This window comes from Patagioenas fasciata, chromosome 1 (assembly GCF_037038585.1).
Source record: "Patagioenas fasciata isolate bPatFas1 chromosome 1, bPatFas1.hap1, whole genome shotgun sequence".
Classification (NCBI taxonomy): domain Eukaryota; kingdom Metazoa; phylum Chordata; class Aves; order Columbiformes; family Columbidae; genus Patagioenas; species Patagioenas fasciata.
This window is the reverse complement of record NC_092520.1, coordinates 15,063,902-15,076,478: the sequence shown is the minus strand read 5'-3', so window position 1 is coordinate 15,076,478 and position 12,577 is coordinate 15,063,902. Positions and strand designations below refer to the sequence as shown.

The window sequence follows — 12,577 nt, the reverse complement described above, 5'->3', positions numbered from 1 at the left end:
GTCTACACAGCTGGATGTACAAAGACCTGTAAGTGGTGGAGTAGCTCTCCTAGGACTGTTTTATGCAATCCTTGAAAGAAAGAGTTGAAGTCCCTCTCTTCTGAGTCAAGTGCTCTGTTCGCTGGGGCTTATGAGTTATAGTCCCTTTGAAATTTTGCCTCCAGTCAGTGGTTGTTCACTTCCTGCTGTAAAACAGAAGAAACTCAACTGTAGAGCTGGAATGTGGCCCCTATGTTTCAAGAAGACTTATGATTGATGACTTATATCAGGTATGATTTCAGTCTGGAAATGCCAAGGATTTAGGTGGTAGAATGCTTACCCTGAGGATCCCCATCCCATATCCCATTTTCTTAGAATGAGTTGAGCATAAAGTTTCCTCAGCCTTCTCAAAGTAAGGATTTAAGCATAACAATCAAACTTCACAACAAATTTGAACAAAGTAAGCTGCCTTTTTGCCAGCTGTTTGTGTTTGTGTGGTGGGTTTTTTGATTTGGTTGGGTTTTTTTGGGTTTGTGTTTTTGTTGTTGTTGTTTTTGCAAGAAAACATGATGAAAAAATCAGGGTAAATGATGGAGAAGATGCTTTATGGTTTGAGCTTGTATTCTATTATTCATAAAGTCTGTGTTCTTTTGCTTTGTGGCTTCCAATTCTCCTTCAGTCTTTAGACATTCATGCTGTTGAAGACCAGGATAATACACTTTGGTTTTAATCCAGAACTTTGATTTTCACCTGCACATATCAGGTTGATTGGGAGGAGTCAGCAGTGTGTGGTGCATGGCCAATAAGTGAGTTTAGTCCAGTCACTGCTTGCAAAGGATATTGCAGAGGAAGTACAAATGTGGAAATCTGCCCCAGTTCCAGAAATCCTTTCAAAGAGAATTTACCTGCTTGCATGATTCAAATTGTTCGTGTTCTAGATCAGTCTTAATCAAGGAACATATTTATGCTTCTATAAGTCATATCTATGACTTCTATAAGTCATATCTGTTCATAAAAAATACTTGCATAGACTGTTAGCTTTCAACATACGCAAGGCACTTTCCAGGGGAAAAATAAAGACTTTCCTGAAAGGAGCAATAATCCTGTAATCACAGTCATTATACTGCATTAATGTTGAACTGTGAGGTCTTAATCACAATCCTTTCCTCTCTTACTTCATTAGACTATAATGTTTAAATATCCTCTAACCTTTACCTCTGTCCCCTTCCTTCCTTCCTTCCTCCTTTTCTTTCTGTTTTTCTTTCCATCTTTCATTAAAAAATGGTATCAGAAATGTGACTTCTTCAAATGTAACCAAATATGAAAAAATGTGTATTGTTACTATGAATTATTGCATTTAAAGGTAAATGACACTGTATCTCACTGGTATGTTTACCCATTCATGCATATGTGTATGCATGGAAGAGCTGAATACACAGAGGACATAATTTAGCAAAGGAGTAATTTAATAAGATTTGTTATTCATGTTTAACTTACATTGCTATCATTCATGATTAAATTAGAAAAAATCCAAAGAAAAAATATATATCTATAAAAGAGGGACTGACATTTTATTACTAGATGAACTTGTGCTGTAATGGAATTTCAAACCACTAGTTTTCTGTTTTCCTGTAGCAAAAACTGTATAAAACTATTCTGAATAGGAATTTTTAAGAAAGAATTTTTAACGGGTGACTCTGAGGTTAATCTGAACAATCTAGAGGGAAAGAGGCCTGTTTCTACTTTGTGTTGTTTAATAGAATTCAAAATGATGTTTGATAAAAAATACAATGTTTTTGAAAAAATTTCAAAGATTCAGAGACTTACCATCATGTTTGAAGGCCTCTGAAAGGTGGTAGAGGTTTGTTGGGTAGTGATAATGTTGTGCAGCTCCTCTCCAACCTGGTGAAGATACACTTCCTAATGAAGGACTGCTTAATCGTGGTCTATTCTTTGAATTAAATGAGGCTAAGGATGAACTAGCAGATTTGATTCTCAGAATAGCAGCATATGATGTGGGGAGACCAGGAACAGCTTCTGAATATTCTGAAAAAAAGAAAAAAAAGAGAGCACTGAATAAAAATAAAGTCCATCACTTTTCAAAATAGGATTTAATTATTAACGAGAAAGGTAGAAAAATCTTTATCCATAAAAGTAGTGTCAGAGACACCTCAGATTCCATGAGGGACTCAGCTTCCAGACAGAACTAGGCAGCAGCGTAGAGCTCTAAGACAGAAAGTTCCTCTGCAGTTTCAACATAACATAAAAAAAACAGGTGGTTATTAAATTCGTTATTTATGTTGATATGAATTTACAATGTTTTAAATTCTATTTATATAACCTTAATTCACTAGTAGAAAAATGTTTGCCAAGCCACCATCTTTCCTTCATAGCCTTTGTATATACTTCGTAGATGCAGTGCAGAAATAAATATGCTCCTCATTTCAACAATTTGTGGGAAAATCAAGTGGGCTAGCTGAAAAGCCCAAGAACCCACATATGCAGAGATCCTCGAAACATGCACATGTCAAAGTCACTTCTTTTTGTCTATGCAACTTCCCTTTTTTTTTTTTTCCTGCCTGTACTTAAAATTTCAGTGTCTATGAATAAAGAATAGGGCCCCTTGTATAATGCCAAATAAAAGATAGATAAATATATTATATTATCATAACAGATTAAAAATATCACTCAGGAGCTGCAGAAACAAAGCAAGCTGAACTACTGAAGTCAATAGTCCTTAACATGCAACAGTCTTAAGGAGGTGAGAAGAATTTTTCAAGTTCATATAGATGAGCAAACAGTGTCAGACTTATATCAAGTGCATATGAAGGAACTGATTTTGGGGAGGACAGGGGAAGTGGCTGGTAGAAATAAAGATCATCGTTCTGTCATCTCCACTGATGATAAATACTTATAAATTGGACATTCTTCACATTGGCATAATATGAACAATGAAAAACTATGAATGTTCAAAAAGTTTGAATAGCAGTGAACTCAATTGAAATTGAGTCTCTTTAAAATACTAGGTCATGTCCTTACTGGAGAGCTTTTGGAAAACTAATCTAAGCATAAATGTAGTTTAGATAAGGATTAGATTCTCTCTAACACAGTCTACATCAGAGGATGGAAATACTTGGTGTCAGGAGAACTGATCAGTTGGGCACTGCGGAGCTCCTCAGATCCTCACAGCTCAGATCTTCTGATATCCCCAGGTGTTTATGATACCCTTGTGGAATAATTACTGAGGGAGCTGTTGTGGAGAGATTTGTCCCGTGGATGAAGCTTGTTCATACTCTGGAGACATTCAAAATCCTTCTGGACACATCATCTAGGTGTTCCTGCTCCAGCAGGGGGATTGAACTAGGTGATCTCTTGAGGTCCCTTCCAATCCCTAACATTCTGTGATTCTGTGATTATAATCTCACTATAATACCCAAATGCACCTCTACCCCAAAAGATACCCGCTGCCATCACGCCCCCCTGCTCTTTTGAGCATGCTCTCTGTATTCTTTTAAGTCTATACCTTTAAAAAATTGAAGTGAGAGAATTTTATACCAATCAATAACACAGGTATGTAGGACTAGAGTCACTCAAGCTCCACCTAAACATAGAAAATAGTATAAAATACCCTAACAATAGGAGAAAGTTAGGGAAGACACAGTATCACAGTATCACAGTATGTTTAGGATTGGAAGGGACCCCAAAAGATCATCCAGTCCAATCCCCCTGCTGGAGCAGGAACACCTAGGTGAGGTCGCACAGGAACATGTCCAGGCGGGTTTTGAATGTCTCCAGTGAAGGAGACTCCACAACCCCTCTGGGCAGCCTGTTCCAGTGCTCTGTCACCCTCACTGAGAAGAAGTTTTTTCTCAAATTTCAGTGGAACCTCTTGTGTTCCAGCTTGATCCCATTACCCCTTGTCCTATCATTGTTTGCCACTGAGAAGAGCCTGGCTTCATCCTCGTGGCACTCACCCTTTATATATTTATAAACATTAATAAGGTCACCCCTCAGTTTCCTCTTCTCCAAACTAAAGAGACCCAGCTCCCTCAGCCTTTCCTCATAAGGGAGATGCTCCACTCCCTTAATCATCTTTGTTGCCCTACGCTGGACCCTCTCCAGCAGTTCCCTGTCCTTCTTGAACTGAGGGGCCCAGAACTGGACACAATATTCCAGATGGGGTCTCACCAGGGCGGAGTAGAGGGAAGACACCATCACTGAGAAGTCAAGGAGACAGCATCGTAGGCTTCTGGGATTAGTCAATTGGCTGAACCCATCTTTCCCCCCAAAAAGGATGCTTTTGGGTAAGATTTGCACGCTTTGTTATACCAAGTGTTTCCCTGGGAAATTTAGACTTCAAGCTTGTATTTGTAATCATATTAGTAGCGCCATATAGTTATCTTAGAATCTATATATATTTGGTACCAAAGTGTATTTTTGCAAATAAAGTGCATTTTTTCAGTCAGCGTATTTTATCAATGGCAAGCTAAAAGAGCTTGTACCTGTTGCTTTAATAAATTTCATTATCTGTGGATCTAGTTGTGAGAATATCTCATTGGATGCGCTCAGACTTATGGTACATATTATATTATTCATGAATCTGTGCAAGTGCCTAAACACAAGGACCATGACCTGACCCCACACTATTGGTTAATCCATAATTGTGTGAATTCAACATAACGCCAGACTGGTTGTTGAGCACGATCAGACTCACAGTGCTGACTTGAGGTCATTTTGGTTTAATTTGGCATCACTCAGAAGCCAAGCTCAGCTGTCACCTGCCCCCAGTGATACACTGAGGACAAGCTGGTACTCAAGGGGGTTTAGTTTCTGCCAAATTAACCCTTTTAACTCAGCAACTCTCCATGGAAATGCTGCAGGAAATCTGGAAACAGGCAGATCAGTACGCAGTCCTGTTTTTCTCTCATGGAGCTCAGTTGTGGCCAGATTGTAGCTGGTTACAAGGATGCAAGGCACCATGCAAAGGACTCTTGCTTTGAAAAGACACCACATCTCTCTGCTTTTTAAATACACACATATCCTTCTGCTTCTAACCCAAGGTGAACAAGTGATCTGTAATCTACATGAGAAGGAAAAGGAAGCAGAAAGAAAATGCTATATTAAGAAAACTATTTCTGTATAAGTTTTTATACGTAAGTAAAGAATTACATAATTCTAACAGTGATACACATTCTGTGATACATACTCAGTGATACATATTCGGGATCCATTTCTACAGCTTAAAAACAAAGCAAAACAAACTTTTTTTTTAAAAAAAAAAGAACAAAACCAAAAGAAACAACAAACAAATAAACAAAAAACAACACCCCCCCAAAAAAAAAAAAAACAAAACAACAAAAAACACCAAAAACAAAACAAAAAAAACAACCAACCAAACCAAAAAAACTAAACTAAACAAACCAACCAACAAACAAAAACAACCCACACTGGAAACTGGTGATTGCTATTGGGAAGACATTCCTCCAGTGTGCACACAGGCACGGAAGAAATGCACACTGGAAGGAATTTTACCTTATGATGAAAAAAATGCAGACCTGCCTTTGGTCCAAACTTCACAACACAGCATAATAAACCTTAATACGATTTCCAAAGGAAACATGATTGCAATCACATATATAATCAATGTACTGTTTCTTGGGTATTTTCTGCAGACACAGGCACTTTTATGTTTTCAGCATGGTATTTTAGCTCTATGGTATTTGCCCTATGGCAAAGGACATGGATTAGGGAAAATTATATGTCAGTACTTTTTCAGCAAATGATAAATACTTCATGTGACTGAAATAGTGTATTACTAGGCTGTTAAATGTACTATACTCCATACATATATCAGTAATAAAACTGATGTCTGAAGAATTTTTAAACTATGTAGTCCATTTGTTGACAACAGATAGTTTCTTAGATGATCTTGAGCATATCAGCTATTCTGGCTTGAGAAGATTCAAATAATTATTCTTTTGTCATTTCAGTGTGAAAATTATGAAACAGCCTTCCTTGATGGGTAGAAAGAAAGATTTCTTGTGCAAGCTAGAGAGTTTGAGTTCTATATTGCTTTTGTTGCAAATAAATGGAGACAAGCAATCCGAAATTAAATAGTAATACTAATAATGCTGATCCTTAGATAAACCATTTATTATAGCTTCCATGTTCCTATTGCCCTGTCTTGTCAGCTTAGAAAGTGGGTGGAGCAAGCACACAATTCTGCATGTTTCTACATAAACATGTTTTTTTATAATTATTTTTTAATATTCATTTTTTCAGTTCAACAGCATACTGAACATAAAATGCGGCCAAGCCCCTGTTCCTCTAGCAAGCTTGCCATGCAGCTCTTCTCCTTGTTGTGCCTCTCATTCTCTGTCATGTCCACCTGCTTCTGTAAACATCTCTCAGACATCTTTCTCACAGCAGAGGAACATCCTGCTACCAGGTTCTGCCTGATCTGTCACCCAAACAGGACAAATTAAGCAGCCTTCCTCCCTGCTGCCCAGGCACACAAGAGAAACAAAAAGCACTACACATACGTAAAGTCATAAACAAACACATCAAAAATTGTAACCCCTGTTACACATAACTCATTTAGCACCAGGCCAAACTGCAGATTATACACGCATGGAAGAGCAAAATAACCATTAATCCTTTCAAAATTTTACTATTAAATACTTTTTAATTGGAAGGGCATGCCAGTTTATGAGCTGAGGTGTAATACAGTTCCTAGCAAGCTTGAGCTTGTTAGTACTTGTTAGTACTCCTGCCCTAATGAGTTTGGGATCAGACTTTTTGTCATTAGGGTGAGTGTCCAAGCAGCTTCCAGGCAGAGGAACACATTTGGAAAAGAAGGAGATTTGTGGAGCCAGGTAAATGTGGAGGGCTAAGCAGTAAGTGGGACTGGAAAAAGGAGAAAGTACAATAACAAGACTTGCTCTTGGCTGCCTAAATTTTGCCAAGACATCATGTTGCTAGACAGAAGTAAATAGAAGCCATAGAGTGGTATGCAGCCTCCCCTTCTGCAGAATTTTGAATTAAAGTACAATTTTTTGCTAACGTAATATTTCTTATTTTTAGGCTAGGACTCTCCTGTTCATTTTCATGCATAACTCAATAAGCTACTCCAGTAAATAGGATTCCACAACCCTGAAATAGTTTTGACAACTTCTTTTGCTGAAAGAGTACATGTAGGCGGCTTGGTGAAATGAACTTGTTCTGTGCTGCCTCATCAAGTCAAGAAGACTGTAATCCTTTTCCCACATGAAAAGAAAAAAAAATATTGTTATCTAGTTGAATGAGGAATACTTGTTCCACAGTGATAAATCCAGGGTTTGAAAGAACAAAAAAACCACCATGATCTCAGATGGCATGAATGTGAAGTACCACGGGAAGAAAGAGAAGGAAAGGATACAGAAGTCACTCTATATAGTGAAAAGTTCCAGAAGTAATGATAGTATTATGCAAGGAGGTTTCTGACCTATCATGTTATAATTGGGGTTTTTTTTGGCTGGGATTAATGATCAGTGTGAAATTTCACCCTGACTCTGGTTGCTCTGTCATGCTCATGGAGATGCTGTACCTGAGTAAAGTTTCTCTTGTAAGACATAACTGAAAATGGTTAATGAATTATACATAAGCAAATATTTCTTGTTTTGTTTACTGAAAGCCTGTAGCCTGTGATCATTACTGACAACTAGAGCAGAAATCACACTTACCTGAAAACAAAACCTACTTCCTAATCCAAACATTCACCTCCAGAGATTTAGACTTCTGAACTACCTAGTTGCTGTGGCTTAATTAGAATATATTTTTATTGTAGCAATATTTACAATAAAATTATTCCTTTAATTTGGTTTGAATTAGACTTCTGAGACTTGGGAAAATAAGTTTATTTTCCATTATCTAAAGACATAGTTAAACTTCTGGAGAGTATACGTTAGTCTCAAATGTGGTTTTTTTTAACTTCACCAGTCTACTCTTAAACACTTGAGAAATTGAATTAAAGACCTATGGGTAGCTTTCAAAACTCTGCTTTACTAGAGTTTCACAACAAAAGTATATTTTCATTAACCTCATTCTTAGAAATAACAAGAATTTGGGATGAAACATCCAAAGGTTTTTCAGTTGCAAGCAGACACAGATATAGACCCAAATGTTAAAGATATTGAGCAACTAGAAACCAGACACAATAAAATCCATCACTTGAATTAGCCTTCATAGTTCTTTTCACTAGAACTACTAGATTTATAGTTATTTTAACAACAGTATGACAGTTTTAATATATACTATTGTGCTGGCTTGACTGAAAATGAGTTAATTTTCTTCATGCAATTAGAAACCTTTCTTTTTCATAGGTAGCATGCTCATTATTTGGACTTAGTTTGAGAACAAGAAATAACACCCCAGCACAGAGTTAATATTTTTAATTGCTCTGATCTGAGAGCCAAGGACACTCTGAGCACTCTGCCCACAGGTGTGAGACATCAAGGAAGACGGGGCAGAGACGGGGTAAAGCTTGACTGACATCCAGGCTGATCAATGAGAGTATTCCATCCCATTAGCATCATGCTTCATATTTAAGGAGAGTCAGAATCTTCTAGTCTCTTTCTCTCACTTCTTGGCTTCCTTCACTCTCTTTGTCAGAACTGGGGGAGTTCTATTCAGGATGTATAATTAGGCCTTTTGCCATTTTGCAGAGGCCTTTGGGTCTCTCTGCCCGTCTCTCTGTCTGTCTCTCTCTGGGATCAGCTGTTTGACACCAGGTGCTGCTTTATGGGTCTGGCTGCTTCGTGTGGATGGAGTTCTTGAGGATTTGCATTGAGTATCTTTTATTTTATAGACTTTTTCTATTTTATAGACTTTTTCTATTTTATAGATATATATTTACTAGTAGTGTATTAGTATTTTTTATTTCATTAAACTGTGTTTATCTCAGTCCAAGTTTCTCTCTTCCCTTTTGATTCTCTTCCCTATCTGGGGGAGGGTAGGAAGTGGGGAGAGTGAGTGGCTATTGTGGTTGCGTTGCTAGCTTGGGTTAAAACATGACAACTATATTTCTTTATTCAAAGTGCACATTTCTTTAAATGTGATTTCCAACAGTGAATTATGATTTGGTTTTGGTAGCTTTTTAATGAATCTGTGTCAACTCATTAAATTATTCATACATCTTTTATTATTTCCAGCACGTGCTGGTCTTCAGCCTTTCTTTGGTCAGATTCAACACAATTAGGAAAAACAGCACTACAGGTAATAGAGAAACTGTCTTCTGCTGATTACCTAGGGTGTTGTTTGTTGTTTTTTTTTTCTTTTAGAAAAATCAAAAATATGAATTTCCATATAATCTGAAAGAAGTTTACTCCTATAACTTGTAATAGCTATGTCAGGTTAAATTTGACTTCATTTCTTGTGTGCTGTGGGAGAACTGAGCTGACTGAGAGAAAAGGGATCTTTCCCGACAGCATGGCATAAGCTTATACTTATAAGACTGTCTTCAGGCACAGTCCATGAGTACAAATATAAACCACAAATACTATCCTGTTATTTTATCTGGAAGATTTGTTTCAAAAGGCACAACATATGTCAGCATAGCTCCAACAATGGTACTATGTAATTTGACCAAAATACATTCTTTTTCACACAGAGAAAGATGACAAGGTAAATTCACTGAATCCATCCTCAAAATGTCTTTTAAAACTTTGTCGTGTTTGAAATTTATGGAATGTGAAGGATTCTGAATCCTGGGGTGATGTTTTGTTTTCTTCTTTTTTTTTTCTTTTCTTTTTTTTTTTTTTTTTAAAGTGACTCCTGGTCAGTTATTAACTCATTGACATTTCTCAACTTACTAATTAAAATGTAGTCTATCTTATAATAATTGCAAATGTGACCTTCATTTGTATATTTTTGCTAACTAGCCTGTTTAATCAAATGTCACTAAGAATGCTAACCCATTTTTTCATTCTAACTTTTAATCACATTGTTTCAGTGGAAGTGTTCAGTCTTCTAAGCTTATGAACATATGCACCTTCACTCTGTAAACTCTATTACATGACTGTTGCTCCTTGACTTTTTAAACAGAAGTAAGTTTTCTGTCTTGTTCTGTGCATGCACATAGGTTTCCTTGATGACATGTAGCTTGGCAATAACTTGAGAGAGAGGTGCAAGAATAGTAGGAAATTGTCGATAAGATGTTCATCCAGAGCATCTGCTTATGAGAACTGGGATTACTACTAAAACACAGCAAGATGTAAATAAATTATATTTTCATGATAAAGTGAGATTAACTCTAAAAAAACCAACCAAACAGAACAAAACACAGAAACAAATGGAAGACAGCAGAATTTCTTGAGAAATGGTTGATGCATCTGATCATCTTCTGCATACTTCCCACTGTGTGTGGCTTAATTTATGTGTCAGATTTCATTTTAAATGATTGCTATCCAATAGAAATTGCTGCTCAAAACAACAGGCAATGCAACAGCATTTGCAGACAAACATCAAAACCAAACCAAATCAAAAGCCTGAAACCTTCCCCAGCAACCTTACTTTAACCGCCTGGAATCTGAATGTCTACATGTGAGCCAGTGAGGCTGGGTTCACTTTACAGGTGGTGAAGAGGAACATGGCATGTGATATGATGGACATGCTCAGTAAATGGCCACTTTTTGTCACAGGCTTCAAAAGTAAAGTAAGGTGAATAGCAGACATGTCAACACTTGTTCAGATGTCCATAGACTTAGTAATCTCATCATAAATCAGTCAAGGGTTGTTTGTGTCTTTTCTGCCCAAAATGTCCAGTTGCTTTGTGGAGGAGTGAAGATCAAGAGATTTGAATTGTTTTCCAAAGCAGCAGTGGTCAAGTATGCTAGTGGTCTTCATCAACCTTTTTCACCACAGATTTGATAGTATGGGAAGGGGAGAAAATTCACCTATTTAATAAGGTTGTTCCTTGGGGAAAACAAACAAACAAAACCACCCCAAAAACCAACCAACAACAACAACAAAAAAAACCCACCAAAATCAAAGAAACCTCACAAAGCATTTTTGCCACGACTTTAGCTAAAGTAAGTAAGTCTTCATTCCAAAATTGTTTCTGTTGAACTTTTCAGTAGTCCAGTGTTCAAGGAAGACACACAATTTCATCTGAAAATACAGAATAGCTTCTCGCTTTGTACAATTTGCTTTCTCTTAGAAATCTGGTCATACAAAGAAGCAAATTTGAGAACAGATAATAGCATGAACAGATACGGGAAAAAAAAAATAATAATTAGGGATATATTTTGTTTTCCTTTAAAGTAACAAAGCAAAAGTAATTTGAAGACTTAAAGCATTGTCTGGAAGATAGTGAAGAATGTTTCCAATGGCTATTAGCAAATGAATCAGCATCATTGGAATATTATACTGTTAGAGCTAATTTAAATGTCATGAATTTTTATGAGGAATTATTTTGAATAATATAAAGATACTTTTGTAGAGTCGGTCATTGTTTCCCTTCCTATTGAAAAAACAATCTATTTTCCATCTTACTTCCACTTCATACTCATAATGTAGCAAATAGATGACTCAATATACACTCAATTATTCCCACTTTACATCCAACATCCACCAGATCAAGCAAAATACACTTTAAAATATAACACTTTCAGCTACAGAATGCTTAGAACTGCAGTAACAAAAATAATAAAAGTAATAATATGTTCCAATTATGGAAGAACATTTACTCAAAGTAAAGTAATTCTAAACTGAAAAAAAGTATTTTGAGATTATGGTCATATTTTTTCTATCAAAACACCTAATATTTTCTCTTTCAAAACATGCTAATATAATATATAGATTACCACTAGCTAGGGTATGTTTCTGCCATAGCATAGGCTTCAAACACAGTGATTATGTTCAGTAAGTGCTTTGCACCTTTTCAAATTCACTGAAGTAGTATAATGAAAAGTGCTTTTCAGATATAAAAACTCTTCTTTCAAAACTCTTCTCATGAACTTATTGAAGGAAAATTTAACTTCAAACAATATGAACAAAACTTTATAATTTAGTATGTTCCATCTAGCTCAATATTTATTACTACTTTTCTGTGCACTGTTTAAGAGCACAGATAACTGACACTTCACCAATGTATGGAATTTTTCTGCCTGCTTGTCAAATAAAAAGGAGTTTTAGGCCAGCTTTGTTTAAAAAATAACACTTAGAGCAGACAGTGTAGATAGCTGATGGCAACACTATTCTCATGTCACCCAAGAAAGAAAATGCAGAAATTAGCTTCTTCTACATATCCTGTGATCTTCGGCCTGAAGGAGTAGTTCTACCTTACCAGGTGCAATTTATAGGCATATATGAAGAAGTGCCCTAAGACTCCTAAGTGATTCTGGTTTTATCAGTTTTTAGATATACTTCATTGTCCTACTTTTTTAGGTACTTTTCATAAAATATTTTTCAACTTGAATGTGACATGTATCCTCTAGCAGGAAACTATGGAGTGTTACTAATGTGAGATCCTTAGATTAGCCTACACTGCATGCTTTTAATCGAAATCTTAACTTATTTTCTCCATGGTTGACTATCATCAAAGTGAGCTGTCAATTCTGAA

The 12,577-nt window shown here is 36.4% G+C and overlaps 1 protein-coding gene across 5 annotated transcripts in view; it reads right to left on the bottom strand.

Annotated features, from left to right (window-relative positions):
- CNTN5 (contactin 5) overlaps positions 1-12,577 on the bottom strand; it is a 709,446-nt gene that overhangs the window by 321,203 nt on the left and 375,666 nt on the right. For all 5 annotated transcript variants that reach the window (XM_071803584.1, XM_071803595.1, XM_065832157.2 and 2 more), the window contains one exon: positions 1,807-2,025. In XM_071803584.1, the coding sequence (XP_071659685.1) occupies positions 1,807-2,025 (219 nt within the window). The remainder of the gene's footprint in view (positions 1-1,806; positions 2,026-12,577) is intronic.